We start from the raw sequence: 16,324 nt of genomic DNA, 5'->3' as shown, positions 1-16,324 counted from the left end.
CTTGACTAGAGGGATTCTGGACCATACATCCATAAGCTTTGCTCCTTGGTTAGTCTCATAGAAAGCAGCACACAGCTTCTGTTATTCTCCTCAGTGCTCACTGAACTGAATATACGTCCTGCTCCTTTAAGACTTCCACATTGGGCAGGTTGAGAAATATGATTTAACTGTAGGAGGGTGGTGCTTAAACAAACAGTGACAGTGACTGGCCATGTGAACACAACCAAAGGACTCCAGATAAACGGGAAGCTGAGATCAGCAGAATCAACTGAATATCCTCACCACTGCTGTCTGTCTAAGACTTTAACTGGAATATATTTTTGGGTACATTCAGATGATCTCAAATGTTTGGATTTCTCTATAGAGACAACTTGGACCGGTTGACAGAATAGTTTTTATTTAAGAAGAAAAGAAAGAGGCGGGTATTTAAGTTCAGAGAGTAAAATAGTTATTGAGTATTTTAAACAATTTGTTTTCTAAGCTCTATTGTAGATACAGTGGAGTTAGTGTGTGGAGTCCATACTGGGACTGCGGTGCCCAGGAGTCAGGACAGCAGGACGCTCCAGCGGGGCTCAAGGATTCCTCTCAGCGTCAGCGCATTACTTTGGTGAATTACTCACGCTTTCTTCCCTCGAGCACCGCGGGTGACAACACGCCGGTGTCGTGAACATGCTACAAAATGGAAACGAGAAGATGAAGCCGATTGAAGCGCCAAAGGCTGAGGGAGAGCCGGACAACCCGCTGAAACAGCAGCAGCAGCAGCAGCCCGCGGCTCCCCCCGCTGCGACAGCGAGCCCACACACTTCCCCTTGCCCGATTATCCCAAAGTGGAGATAAAGCGCCACGCAGTGACGGACGATTATAAAATCTCCACTCAGGTTCTGGGTTTAGGGATCAATGGAAAAGTCCTTCAGTGCTTCAACAAGAAGACTGGAGAGAAGTGCGCTTTGAAGGTACTGAAGTCACCTGACACTCGTGTGTACGTTATAAACAGGGAAGTACAGGACAGAGTCCTCACCTCACTTTACACACCTCATAAGTAGCCACAACTTCAGTAAGCACAGTCACTACTTTTAACCATAAAAGTTAAAGGTATATTCAAGTCTTACAGCATTATTGAAGACTAATAAATGTTGTGTGTTTCCCAAATGATCATACTTAAAATAGTTTAGCTATTTACAGACATAAAGTTAATAGCCTACAGCCATGCAGGATACATGTTTTGGATGGCCTGGAAGTAGTTTTACTTGTAGTCTAGTGTGCACACTTGTCAGTCAGCCTGGAATAACGGGAAGCTGAGGAGCATTTCAAATGTTTAACTTTGGTGGTGATCGTTTAGATTTAGACCACAAATGGATACAAGAATGAAATATTACTGTTTGAAAATGTAATTGTTTTTTGTTTACTATGTTATAAGGGCCATCTTGTTATGGAAACTATCTTCTAAAGATCTTAGAGTTGGAAAGCAACTTCACTTGTAAGTCAAGATTCAAACACTTTGACCTTTAATGAGGTCAGATTTCTGTCACAGACTTACTGAACTCAGACTAAAACTGAAGCTTGTAATAGTGACCAACACAAATCTGTGTGTGCTTGAGTAGTTCACCAGTCGCAGTGCACTGACCTACACTCATGCTGCTTGTGTTTATATTTCTGAATGACAGGTGTACACAGTCTGCTTTTGCATGAATGTGAACCTGCTGTTCACATTGTGTTTGACATGAACTGTACATGTTGAGATCACATGCTCAACGTGTGGACAGGCTGAACGTGATTCGTGAAATCTCAGCCTATCACTGGATCAGATGCAAGTGAAGGGGCGCACCGTCACCCCGCCATACACTGTGATATGTTCGGCTGCTTCATAGAGACACGTGGATTTTAACTATGACACCTTGTTCTAGGAGCATGTGGAAACCTGGACATACCTTCATGCACTGGGTAGAGACACACAAGCCCGGGTCGTCAGGCTGTCACCAGTGGGGCACAGACTGTGAGAGATTTATTGGCTTACAGTAATCCATCTGGATCTGAGCTGTCAAAGCAGGCAGCCGCAGAGCAGAGCTGTAGACACAGGCTCTGGGATAGAAAGAGAAACAGAGGATGAGAAAAGAGAGTGAAGTAAAAAGCATCAGTAAATAGGAACTCAAAAACAAAAGATGAATAAAAGCCAAGAGGGAGACGATCAAAAAACACAATTACTGTTTAGAAATGACAGCAGAGAGAATGATTCAAATGTCTGCCGAAGAGTCTTCAGGATACTGGCTGATTTCATTCTGATATATATTTTTCTATTTGTCAGATAGAGCTGCATCGATTAGTCAACTAATTGATTAATCGATCGACAGAAAAAGAATCGACAATTCTTTTGAGCGATTACTTGTTAAAGTCATTTTTGATGCAAACATGCCGGAAATTGCTGTTTTCAGCCTCTCAAATATGGAGATTTCCTGCTTTGCTTTGTTCTATATCATATTAAAGTGAATATATTTAGGTCATGCCTGACAAAACAAAACATTTAAAGACATCACCTTGGAAACTGGGACAGACATTTTCACTATTTTCTGACAGACCGAACGATTAATCTGTTCATCAAGAAAATAATGGGCAGATTAATCGATATTGAAAATAATTGTTAGTTGCAGCCTTAATGTCAGAGCGGAGGAGAAAACAGCAGGTTGTGTAAGAGGACACTGAGCTGTTTACATGGTACCACAGCACCAGAGTGGTTTGTAGTAGAAGTTGAGTTTAATTTGTTGAGAAGGTGTGCGTTAATCGGTGAAAATGTTTTTCTGTGTAGTCACGTAACTGCTGTCTGCATCCATAACAGCGTCACACGATGCTTCAGCTGCCACCATGCGAAGCTACAGCTTTGAGAAAGCACCACGCAGCCACCACCACTCTCAGCGTATGACACCCCTTTGCTCTGAGAGAGATGACAAAGGAAAATAAATCTTGCTTGTGAATTGTAACGTGCTGGACTAAGTGACAGAGTGCACCTGATAGAGTTTTTATTCTACCTTATTGCCCACTCCACTTTCCATGTACTTCTTTAAACTCAAGCCAAATGGAAAGCAAAAAGGAAATAATCAAAAGTGTTTGACGTGACGGGGGGTGAGGGGAGTTGTCCAGACTCTCTCTTTTTAATTAAGTGTTGCTCAGAGCGCTAAGCGTAATGGATGGGTGTAGGTTTAATCCACTTTGCAGCCGAGCTGGAGGGCAGCCATCCTGTGAATGTAATTCAGTTACAGTCATCAGGATTCTTTTAACTTGGAGAAGGACCTGTGAGAGCCCTGTGGTGCACGGCCGTGCTCTTGAGCCCCCATTAACTGTTAATACCATTGGAAGCACGTATTTGGCCGCTGATTTTTCCATTTCAGCGCCTGAAGTGCCTTCCAGATTAACGCATGGAAAGCTGTACAAGCATCCGTGTACAGGCTTCCATTCATAGACAAAATCTTCCCTTCAACGCGTTTGTGGGTGTTCACCTCTGTGCTCAGGCCTTTGGCGTGACGCTGGCACAGCTGGGTTTCTTCTGGGAGCCACAGAGACCAAACTGTCTCAGTGGTTTGGTCAGACGCAGCGTGGAACAGATCTTGGAACAATCAGATCTTACGCAGGCTCGCTGCAGGCAACCGGTGCTGTTAAACAAGTGAATCAGTCTCAGAGGTTTGGACTCATAAGTCTCCATTGACTCTCTTCGGCTGCTCGTTGTGCAATTCAAGCCCATTATCTGCTACCATGGAGGAAGCATGCTGCAGTACTGAAGCTCCATGAGGTCGTCTTCATGGGAGATCCTTTGTGGTTGAGGATCTTTGTAGTATTCAAAAGAGCTGGAAGCTGTGTTGGTGTCGATCACTGCTGTCTGTTTAGCTTATAGACACAGAGGAACTTAAGATAAGGGAACTTTAATTATCTCAAGGGAAATTGCTGTGGAGCAATTGCAATACAAAGTGCACATATACAAATGTAAAATAATAAGGTGCAAATACAAAATATATACAGCTGTATGCCAGGTGAGTGTGTGTGTGGGTGTGTGTGTGTGTGTGTGTGTGTGTGTGTGTGTGTGTATATACAGTGTGCATATGTTAATGTTTTTGATGCCTTGTGGGGACATCCACTGGGGACTTTACTCACAAGTTTTACTGCAGTTTACGTCTGATGTCCAGGAAAATGTAAAAGTTTGTTGTGTATTCAGAATGTTGGGTGAGTTTTTGATATTTGGGTTTTTAAAGTTTTTTCGATTTGTATTATAATATTGCAAATATTACACAGGAACTGTTATAAATACATTATTATCTTCCGCCATGCTCCATCCAGGCATGGAAATGTTGTTCAGTCCTCCTATCTGGTCTGGAGGGAAACAGACATTCATGATGCCCACAGGATGAATCCTACTGGTTATACATCCTGACCTTTCCTCTAGCACCAGCCTTCGGTTGATATTGATGTTCTTAGGATGAACTTTGGTGATCCATTACTGTAACTTTTCATCATAGTCCAAATCTCTGTTTTATGACTGAAGAGCCATCCTGAAAAACTAATATCATCCCCATCAGCCTCAGCTGCACTTTGTGTTAAGTGCTAATTAGCTAATGTTAGCATGCTAACAAGCTAAACTAAGATTGAGCTTGTGACCTCCAGCCTCACAGAGCCACTGGCATGGCTGGAGACTTGATAAAAACTGTTTTTCATTTAGAGTTTATTGACCTTTCAGCATTATCACAACTTTATAAAGACAACTGTCATTACAAACACAGAATTATTTTGCTATCACAATAAGACATCACTACTAAGTAAACCAAATCATTTAAAATAGACTCAGAGTTACAAATAGACTCAGATTTAAACTATGTTATCTAAGATTAAAACAACTAATATTACAAACTTAGCTGTCATTAAGGAGTCTGCACATATTCGGGTCCTATATCTCTCAGTTTGAAATCTTGGCATTGTCATCTTCATCATGTCATCAGCGATGATATTAGTGTTATTAATAAACTGCCATCATCTTAGTCGTATGCTAAATGTAGCGCAGAAGTATAGCATTACTAACCCTTAATGCTTTACTGTTATTGCTGCACAAATCAGGTATAGACAAAGAACAAAGTATATTAACACTCATCTATGAACACTTCCTCGACCACTTTGCTGTAGACTTTATGACCAGCGCTTTATTGGCAGAAGTTGTAAAGATAAAGCACCTTTTTATACAGACAAGCCACTAATATTTAATAGAGTGTAAACATGTTGGAGCTGTGTGTGTGTGTGTGTGTGTGTGTGTGTGTGTGTGTGTGTGTGAGAGCTTCAGTTTAGAGGCAGTGTGCTGTTTAACTCAGCGGGCATTACCAGGTCAAGGTGTGTCTCAGTGTGTGTTATGGACAGAGAACTGATTGCTTTAGAGGAGTGTGAGGATGGGGTTGATTGCTTTATAGCGGGATCAGGGGACAAGCGTGCGTTTAAGTGTCCATGATATTGCCGTACATAAGAAAAGAGTCCATCAGAAGATTAATTATGTCTGTCTCATTCTCTTAATCATCTCTCTGTCTCCCTCATATTGTGTGTGTTTAATTTAACACAGTCTTCTTTTATTGTTGACAATTCTGGTTAACTGCAGGAAATTAAGCAAATCCTGCTCACATGCTGCCTGCTCCGATTAAAGTCATAAAGCTATAAATGACACAGCAGAAACAAACCTGCCAGCTGCTTAACTTTACAAAAAAAGGACGCACGTCGTAGTAGATCAGGCTAGTGTCACCGGAAATCCTCAACTTTTAACACCCTGCTGCTCCGTAACACTCAGTCCTCACTTCCTCTTAAGCGAAAACAAAAACGAAAACACAACATTATGAAATTATTATTTAGTTTCCCCCCATAGGATTCGTTTCACATTTTGAGAATTAAAAAAAATCACCTGTTAGAGAGTGTGTGTGTGTGTGTGTGTGTGTGTGTGTGTGTGTGTGTGTGTGTGCGTCTGTCTGTCTGTCACATGTAAATGAGTCAGCCTCTCTGTGTGTTATGTACTCCCGGCTCAGGCCTTGTGAACAGCAGGAGATCACTCCATCGCTGTCACATCCAAAAATACACTATGACTGAAGATGTGTGCTATGTCAATGTCCGCCACCTGCTGTGTGTGTGTGTGTGTATGTGTGTGTGTGTGTGGTACAGTGAAGAGAGTCCGTTACATTTTTTTTTATCTTCCTGAGTCTCCACTATTGAGGGTCACTTTTCATCACCAACTAAAACAGAACATTTCATAATTCTTTAACCTCGTGAGGCCACAGTATAGAAGCCTGAGAGGCAAGTGAGAAAGATAATCTCTGCTGGGTTTATGGAACAAATGGGAACTTTTGTATTACATTGATGGTATCGGTAACAAAATGAAGTATTAAAATATTATTGTTTTGTTGTTGGTCAAAAGAGTATGATATCTGACACGATGCCGTAGACTTGACAGATTTTAAATGCTGTAAAGGTCATATGGTTGACATTATCAATATGACGATATATATAATGTATACAAGGTTTTTTTACAAGGTTCAAAATTAGTGCTGCAATTATCGATAACTTTCCTTATCGATTAATCTACCTACTATTTTCTCTATTTATCTATTAACCGTTGATACTATAAAATATTTAAAACAATATACATTACGGTTTCCTAAAGCCTAAAGTGACATCTTCAAACTGCTTGTAATGTTCAACCAACAGTCCAAAACCCAAAGCTATAACATTTGCAATATTAAATATAAAATGGAGAGAAGCCGCAAATCCTCACCGTTGAGAAGCTGAAACCCGGGAATGTTTGGAGTTTTAAAGAAATGTTCTATTGATCTACTAATCGATGCTCAAAGTCATTTGTTCCGGATATTACATGAGACCAAAAGCTTCATATCAATTTAGCAATAGAAATGTATGTTGTATATTGTGTTCATCTGTCCTGTCATACACTGAACATTCATTTCTATTATATTCATCATATCTCATCTCTGTGTTTCTCCCAGATCCTCTACGACAGCCCCAAAGCCAGACGAGAGGTGGAGCTCCACTGGCGAGTATCAGGAGGGCCGTATATTGTTCGCATCCTCAGCCTGTATGAGAACATGCATCATGGGAAGAAGTGCCTGCTCATCATCATGGAGTGGTAGGAGTCACGTTCACACACCCTTAAATATACAAAAACTATGTCTTTTAATTATTAAGTCTCCATATTTGTTTATATTAATGCAAGTTATTAGATGAACTGAATGATGAGATTCCCCTGTCTAATAAAATCATTTTAAAACATGTGATTATTTAAAGAAATAATTGCCATGAAGCTTAAAACATGCCTGTTTTTCTTGTCTCTTTAAAAGTGGACATTAAGTAAATAAATGATTTCATTGCACAGTGAGGACTCCTAATATTTTAATATCAGGCTCACAACTGACAACAGAGCTTTCCGTGACTACAATTTCCCATAAGTCACAGCTCTGCGGAGCACAGATCTTAAAAAGGATGTGGATTTATCTAACAGGCCTCTTTCAAACAAATGTGGACCTGAAAATGGGAAGTTCTGCTCAGATTCAACCGGTTTCCACTGGAAAATGTGCATATGCTTTGTGATAAATCAAGACCACAAGCTCTGCAGTGAATAATTACAGACGTGTGACACCACACATTTCTTTCAACAAGATATAATAAATCCACACACGTTGCATGATGCTTGAATCACACAGGAATCATAAAATACATTTACAGATAAAACTGTTGCTTCAAATATAAACCTGTTTTTCACAGCAGGTTAATGACAAAATGTACGTCACATTACAGTACTCAACTAAAGCCACTCTCCTGAAAGTTATGTCGTAAATAAATGTTTCCAATACATCCAATGTGCTCATATGTTTTCACACAAAATAGAGCCTCAAGCGTGTAAGCTTTGAGGAAATGCTAAAGGTCATAAAACCTGACAGTTTGAAGACGTCGACTCGGCACTGGTGGTGAGAAAGAGGGACAGACTCTCTCTGTCATGTCCTGACAAACTGTCCTTAATAATACTCAGAGTGACTCCTGTGAGTGTGTGTGTGTGTGTGTGTGTGTGTGAGTGTGTGTGTGTGTGTGTGCCTGTGTGTGTGCCTGTGTGTGTGTGTGTGTGTGCCTGTGTGTGTGCCTGTGTGTGTGTGCCTGTGTGTGTGCCTGTGTGTGTGTACCTGTGTGTGTGTGTGCCTGTGTGTGCCTGTGCCTGTGTGCCTGTGTGTGTGTGTGTGTGCCTGTGTGCCTGTGTGTGTGTGTGCCTGTGTGTGTGTGTGTGTGTGTGTGTGTGTGTGTGTGTGTGTGTGTGTGTGTGTGTGTGTGTGTGTGAGTGAGAGTTTCGACGTGCATATATGTAATTGACCTTTGCACTTTTTATTGCTTTCCACTTGTGAACGGAAAAAAAACATAATGCTTCAGCGGAAAAGAAAGAAACCACAGAGGGTGAAAGCAGAGCAATGACACTGTCTTCTGTTTACTGGTTCTCATCATCACATTTATTGAAAGATCAACAGTTTGTGTTGTACTGTATGTGGTGACCTTGTGTGTGTGTGTGTGTGTGCGTGTGTGCGTGTGTGTGTGTGTGTGTGTGTGTGCGTGTGTGTGTGTGTGTGTGTGTGCTCTCAGTCTTCCTGTATGATCGAGGGTCCGAGGAGGAGTGCAGTCAGTTTAGCTCACAATCACACACATACTTCTCTCAGCTATCTGTTCATCTGTGAGCTCATGAACCACACAAAGTGCTCTTACTCAATGTACAGTCACTCACATTCACGACATCATGATCAGCAGAAACAGCTTTCTTATGACCAGAAGAGTTTTCAGCGATGACGTTTTTGATGTGTGATTGTGAAACTTTAACATTTCTTTGTGCTGAGAGAGTCTGAACTTTTGAAGAATTAGGTCAAAGGTCTAATCATTCATCAGCAATCGTATTGTTGTACGGTGTATTATTGTCAAAGTAATTCTCTTGTTATAAAACTACAAATGTATGAGACAAGTCAAAGAGTAGCCACATCACTGTTAAAGTAATGAAATGCAGTATCGCTCCACATGAACTCGGTGGATCCTTTCAATAAGAACATTTTGGTCACTTTTCGCTTTATCCTTATGTTCCTTATGTTTTACTGAAGAAGTCTTTAACTCCGTATTTTTTAGGATTTCTATTTCCCTTATCATTTATATTTTAAGGAACTGAAAGCTTCAAGTGTAAGTGTTTTGAGTTGTAAAACAACTCAACAGATTTCCACTGAAATCCAACCCAGCGGCTCCCAGTGTAAACCTGTAGTAAACCATGTAAACCATGCAGACTTACTGTTGTAATGAGTTGTCGCTGTTACTTGCAATTCTCATATGGACAATAACCTGTGGGCGTTACCTGTTACACTGTAACTGTGGTGCTTTGTGCAAAAGAACACATTTATTTATTTGTTCCAGCTCTGACTCTTTCCTAATCGCATTATTGTCTTCACTGCACTGCATGACACAAGTGGAAATTACTTTCATTCAAATGTGGAAACATTTCATTTATTTTGGCAAAACATTTTGGAAAATCTTCCGACATTTTCTTCTACAGAAGATGTAAATATGGAAAGGGGGGGAAGCTGCTCAGTGATCACAAAAGCTTTTAGAAATGTTCAGAAAATGTTATTAACTTTATTCCATTTTGATGTATGTGATATCAGGTGACGTTACGCCCTGGATCGTCATTTGTGCAATTTGTAAATTGTGTGTGTGTGTGTGTGTGTGTGTGTGTGTGTGTGTGTGTGTGTGTGTGTGTGTGTGTGTGTGTGTGTGTGTCCAGTATGGAGGGGGGAGAGCTGTTCAGCCGAATCCAGGCCAGAGGAGACCAGGCCTTCACTGAGAAAGGTGAGGACTGAAACAATGATCCATTACTTGGATAACATTCTTCATACATGACCTGTTTTGTTTATTGTGTGATACTGGAATTGCTTCTGGTTTGAGAGAGTGTGTGTTTTCCTCTATTTTTCCTCCCAGAGGCTTCTGAGATTATGAGGGACATTGGCACGGCCATAGAGTATCTCCACAACATTAACATCGCGCACAGAGACATCAAGGTGCTGAGAGATCCAATCATGAAGATCTGTTCTGGGTCATTAAAGGACATTTTGTCATATGTTTCTTCTTCTGCCTCCTAACCAGCCAGAGAACCTGCTGTACACCAACAAAGAGAAAAAGGGAGTCCTCAAACTAACAGACTTTGGCTTTGCTAAGGAGACAACGCTACACAACCCTCTCCAGACCCCCTGCTATACACCGTACTATGTGGGTCAGTAGCTTTACCTTGTTTCCAACATTTCTAACTTTGATTCCTGACGGATGAGCTGTTTGAGGCCGTGTCATGTATTCTGAAGATTCTATTTCTGCTGAGTTTAAAGAGTTTTACAGATGTGTGCCACATACAATATCTTTGCTACTGATCTCATTTATAATTTATATCTATGTCTTTGTGTTTTGCTGATGTTAAGCTCCTGAGGTTTTGGGTCCGGAGAAATATGACAAGTCATGTGACATGTGGTCTCTGGGCGTCATCATGTACATCTTGTGAGTTCTGGCCCTGGGGTTGGGTGGGGGGTTGATGTTTTTGTATGATGCATTCTGTATATGGATACTTTCAAACAAAGCGTCGGTGAATGTTTTTAAGGGTTTAAAGTTACTCTGTCGTCTCTGTAGGTTGTGTGGCTTCCCTCCATTTTACTCCAACACGGGCCAGGCCATTTCTCCGGGGATGAAGAGGAGGATCAGGATGGGCCAGTACGAATTCCCAAACCCAGAGTGGGCAGAGGTGTCACAGGAAGGTGAGAAGCACGCCACCAAACAAAAGCCACACTTAGGTCTTGTCCACAGTGACAATTTAACATTTGAAATGCTCGTTATTCTCTCCAGTTTCAACCCTGAAAATATACATAAACACAAAACCTACATATTAAACCTATATCTTTAACCACATCTATATGAAACGTTTTATATTCCATAGCTATTAAATCACTATGTTATACTCTGTCATGGAGCCTTCTAACAATACACACAGAAAGATGTCAGTGACAACCCTTGCTTTGTGTGTTCAGCTGTATTCAACACAAAATATCTGAGAGTCAGAGGTTAACTTTCCTGCTGACGGCATGCAGAGTCTGTCTGTCAAACATGTCTATTCAATTCAACTCAATTTTCTTGTGGACGCTGGAGTCAAAGAACCTCGTCTGACTTGTATTTATCTGCATCAGTGTGGACTATGGTCTCAATGTGAGTGTTGCAGCAGGTAATACAGGTTTACTGTGTGACTGGAAGACCTAGTCAAAGATTTATGTAAACTATGGTCTCTGTTTGTGCGGGTCACTCTGGTTCATCTCCAGCACTCACTGACTTCCTGGTGCTTCCCTGCAGTTTTACACTTCTAAAGACAAGTTATCATGTCCAAACTCTCCTCTACGAGACATTTAACAGATAACTCAACAGACAACAGCCAGCCAGCTGGTGTCCTCCTAACCAACGTTGTCATTGTTCAATGATTTCACTCAATCTCTCTCTCCTCTCTCAAGTAATCCTATTTGCTGTTTAAAGTAGGCCAGTCTGTCCCTGAGACCAGGAGATGCTTCATGGACACAATGTTTGCATGTGTGTGTGTGCGTGTGTGTGTGTGTGTGTGTGTGTGTGTGTGTGTGTGTGTGTGTGTGTGTGTGTGTTGCTATTTATAATGTAATTATCTTTGCATTTCTTTCACTTTTTTACCAGCCAAAGATGTGATCCATCAGCTGCTGAAGACAGATCCTAACGAGAGAATGACCATCACTCGATTCATGAACCATCCCTGGATTAATGTAAGTATCTGTGCGTCAAGATAGACATGTATACTTCCTGTACTGCTTCCTGTTAGTTTGTGCATCTCTCATATCTTCTTCTGTGTGTGTGTGTGTGTGTGTGTGTGTGTGTGTGTGTGTGTGTGTGTGTGTGTGTGTGTGTGTGTGTGTGTGTGTGTGTGTGTGTGTGTGTGTGTGTCTGCACTCTGCAGAAGTCTATGGTGGTTCCCTCCACTCCGCTCCACACCACCCGGGTCCTGACTGAAGACAGAGAGATGTGGGAGGATGTGAAGGTCAGAAACACAACGACACTGACTCCCTCTGGTCACATATTCACATTACAAGCTGCCACTGCTGGGCTGTCAAAGCTCTCGGCCCCAGAGTTACTCCAGCAAATACAGTATTACACATTTGTTAAATGTAGGTGCTAGTGAGGGACAGAGGAATGGTCAAAGGCCGGGATATCCTGGCTTTTAGTCTCTAGTGTGGGACGAGCTTCCAAAGTGCTAGATCCTATGTTTCCCATATCTTTCAAAGATCTTATCTTTCCTCTCCCTCAGTTTGTAATGCTTTCTGTTAAATTTGGAGTCTCAAAGCTCAAGCTGAGATACCCCTGATGACATCACTATGACATCACCGGGGTCAGTTTCTCAACCTTTACAAACGAAGTCAAACAGATTACTCTTTTCTAATGTTTCTCCATATTTATGTATTTTAAGATATTATAGTTTTGTTATTATAATTATTGAAATGTCAACTTATTTAGAATATTTAAGTCTCTCATTGCATTTATTTTATTTTTCATCCTTTTTTTATATTTATTTACTTGTTGTTACAAGCTGTCCTGTTTGGGATATGTACTAATAAAGTTATTTTTAAAGCAAAACAAAAACGATTACCAACTGTAACCCAGTAAAGGGAAATGATCAATTTAGATTTACATTTTTCAATGAATAAAACTAATTAAAAGATTTATTTTAGTGTATCAACATCTTGCTGGTCCCCATGTGGCCACCAGGGGGAAGCAGTGGTCACAGTCTGGTCTGTTACATTATAACTAACAGTTAGTTCAGTGTAACATTTAACACACACACAGTTTACATTTAACACCCCCCCCCCACGGGCCGCCAGTTGCCCATCCCTGAATTAGTCAAAGAAGTTTAAAGTTTAAAGAACAAGAGCGCTGTTTGCTCTCATTATGTCCCTCGGCTTTAAATGAGAACAAAAATCAATGAAGAATCAAGTTTGAAGCGATAAGGTATAAAAATGTATTTCTTTCCAAAATGATACGCACACATTACGCCATAGTTCACTTCTGCAATAGGCAATGCTACATTGCATAACAACTTCACAGATTGCGCTCCTAAACAACCACTGCTCAAAAAGCACAAACACATTACCTTCTTTCTACATAAGTAGGATAGATCATGACAAGTCCATGCCCATAAAGGATGAAGGCCTGTAGCTCTGAGCTCCAGTTTGCAGACCAGTCTTCTGACATTTTAATTATTTTACAGTCTGATGACTTAACCTTTCCTCAACTCATAAAAATGTTCTCACATAGGTTTCTCTCTACCAGGTGTGTCCACGTCCAATCTATCAGTGAATTACTGCGTACTATGGAACAGGCCTTAAGGGAGTAGTTTGACATTTTGGGAAACACGCTTATTTGCGTTCCGAGAGTTGTGAGTTTAAGAAGATTAATACCACTCTCAAGTCTGTGCGTTAAATATAAAGCCACTGATTAGTTATCTTAGCTCAGCTTAAAGACCAAAAACAGCTAGCACAGCCCTGTCCAAAGGTAATAATATACATCTACCAGCACCTGTAAAGCTCACTAACTAACTTCTTATATCTTATCTCATCTCATTTTTGTTAATCCATACAAAACCAAACCAAAAGAATGTCAAGTTGTGGTTTTACCGGTGGTTAAGTCTTGGCCAGGAGCTTAGCCCCAGGGTAAAAGCATAACTTGACCTTTTTACACTTTGGTGTTTGGGATTAAACAAACGATATAAGGTGTTAATAAGAGAGCTTAAGAGGTGCTGGTAGGTGTATTTTATTACCTTTGGACAGGGTTAGGCTAGCTGTTTTCCCCCGGTTCCTGTCTTTATGCTAAGCTAAGCTAACTGGCGGCTAGCACCAGCTACATAAAACAAACGAGAGAGTTGAATCAATCTAACAAGAAAGTGAATGAGTGTAGTTTGCAAAAATCTCAAACTATTGCGCTGATTAGTTCAAATCTCTTGGATGTGGAGGGTGAAAGTAGAAATGTTAGTCATTTAACCCTTAACCTTTAACCCACGAGTGATTGGACCCTACACTCTTCCATAAGTGGGTCACAAATGACCCATATTAGAATCAACGTATTTTCTGCCATTTTTTTGTCCTTTTGGTGAAGAATAATCACTTGTGTAATATCTTTTATTATATTTTGGTCCACACAAGAATGATTTCATGTTTGAAATATTTTTATTTTTCACTATTTAACATTTTGAAAAAACTTTAAAAAAACATTTTGAACATATTGATCATTGAAAAAGAAGAGAATGACGCCCTTTTTTGAAAGGTCAAATCTGAAAGGTCAAATCTGACCCACTTGTGCATCTAAGGGTTAAAAACTCCTAAAGCACCAATTTCATTCATTTGACATTTGAAAAGATTGGTTGAGAATTGGACTCAACAGAGGTGGAGTTACAATATGACGTTATAGTACCCTCCCTGCCCTTTGTAATATGTAACTGGAGTCGTCTTCACTGAATTAACACACCTGGCCCTCTGCCCTGTCTCTCACAGGAAGAGATGACCAGCGCTCTAGCGACCATGCGCGTGGACTACGACCAGGTCAAAATCAAAGATCTGGACACTTCCAGCAACCCGCTGCTCAACAAGAGACGCAAGAAGGCCGCTGCGGGAGCCAAGCCAAGCGGGTCCACGGTGTGCCAAAGTCAGTGAGACACAGAGGACTGTCCAGGCGGGACAGACAATGAGGACGAAAAGCAGCTCAGAAGAAGGAGGAAAGGTTGATTTGTGCAGGAGAGGATCATTTAGAGTTGCAGGTCGGGACTCTTGAGAGACTGGACGTTGAGGAAAAGTTCTCTGAAATAAAGGGACAACATAGGAACAAGTCAGAGCTGGACATTTATAAGACATATCAAGTTGTGATCACATGTTTCTCCATGCCAATCAACAGCTCTGCTCACTGTGGGTCCTGTTTTGAATTATTTTAATGTATGTCTTTTTTAGACCTTGCCTGTTTGTAAGAGTGTCTGTGTGCAGACAGGAAGTCTTTGTAGTGATCATGTTTTGTGTTTTTGAATGCTGCGTCGCCTATTTAAGGTTTGTAATTATGCACTAGCGTGGAAATCACACGCACAGACAGATAACACAAGTGTGGACAGACAGAAACTAGAACGCTCACCTGCGCAGTCTTAAGTGTTATAGCAACGTCTCCATGCACTTCAACCCAAGGGAGTATTTTTAATGGAAGCAACGATAAAATGGCCTCCACACGTTTTACCAAGCAGTACATTTTACTCAACATTGTGTCCTCTTTCTGCACAACCTGTCTGCTTCCTGTGAGTGTGAGGCCAGAGAGCTTTATGTAAGTAGCCGTGGGGTAATGGTTGGTTACATGGATGAGTTGTGACACTTTTTCTTGAGAAAGGTCTGTGTGTTTGTGGGTTGAGGAAAATGCTTCCCGTAAATATGAGCTTCAGTTTCACTTCACAACATAAGCAAGACAGTGCAGCCTTTTGATAATAACCTCGTCTGTCAGATACCTCCTCTTCCTGTAGAGATCCGATTTGTGCAAACGGTTGTAAATAAAACTTTATAAAGTAAAGCTTTGTGTGCACAATGTTTTTTTTATTTGAGGACCTTGGAACTATTGTTTTGGTAATCTTGCGTTTCAGGCTTTGTGAGGCCGCTATAAATAGCAGCAGTGGAGGAGTTATTTTGGACGCAGCCATCTGACTTTTGGAAAAGGTCAAAATTATTATGTTTAGATTATATAGTGAGTACCTTTCCCCTACTTTGATCACACGCTCCCCCCTGCAGTATTTAGGTGATGGGTTATGGGAAGCTTATCATAAACACTACTTGGCTTCCCCGGCTGTAAATATGGGATGTCAGGCCTGATTAGATATGGCCCAAATAGAGCATGACCCCTCAGCTGTTGTTTACTGCTCCATGCCCTTTAAGTATAAAAGTTGTCAGAATAAGACAATAGGGATCAGACAGGAAGTGTTAGTGGGTGGAATTTTACTCACTGGGTGGAGTTTTACAAATGACAAACTTCCTCATTGGGAGGCAGTGGTACTTTTCCTTTGTCAGGTATGTTGTGGAGACAAGCACAGTCATGAGTACAAAAGGTATCTGTAGCACTCATGATGTTGACATAACAGCGTCTCAAACACTTCCTACTTGTGTTATTCTACACAACAAGTCACAGACCCTCGTCCTCCAGAGCTTCACAAACCCCAGTGAGGTTCAGT

General features: G+C 41.0%; 1 protein-coding gene across 1 annotated transcript; it reads left to right on the top strand.

Annotated features, from left to right (window-relative positions):
• The first annotated feature begins 205 nt into the window (after window positions 1–205).
• On the top strand, window positions 206–15,672 carry mapkapk3 (MAPK activated protein kinase 3). The gene is given in 11 exon segments (XM_029431951.1): window positions 206–781; window positions 784–953; window positions 7,005–7,144; window positions 9,815–9,879; window positions 10,009–10,088; window positions 10,174–10,300; window positions 10,500–10,575; window positions 10,705–10,829; window positions 11,764–11,849; window positions 12,041–12,121; window positions 14,625–15,672. Coding segments are annotated over 11 exon segments (1,221 nt in total). The 5' UTR covers window positions 206–669; the 3' UTR covers window positions 14,784–15,672.
• Window positions 15,673–16,324: the final 652 nt, after the last annotated feature.

Source organism: Cottoperca gobio, chromosome 5 (assembly GCF_900634415.1).
Source record: "Cottoperca gobio chromosome 5, fCotGob3.1, whole genome shotgun sequence".
Lineage (NCBI taxonomy): Eukaryota > Metazoa > Chordata > Actinopteri > Perciformes > Bovichtidae > Cottoperca > Cottoperca gobio.
This window is presented reverse-complemented; position numbering and strand designations above follow the sequence as displayed.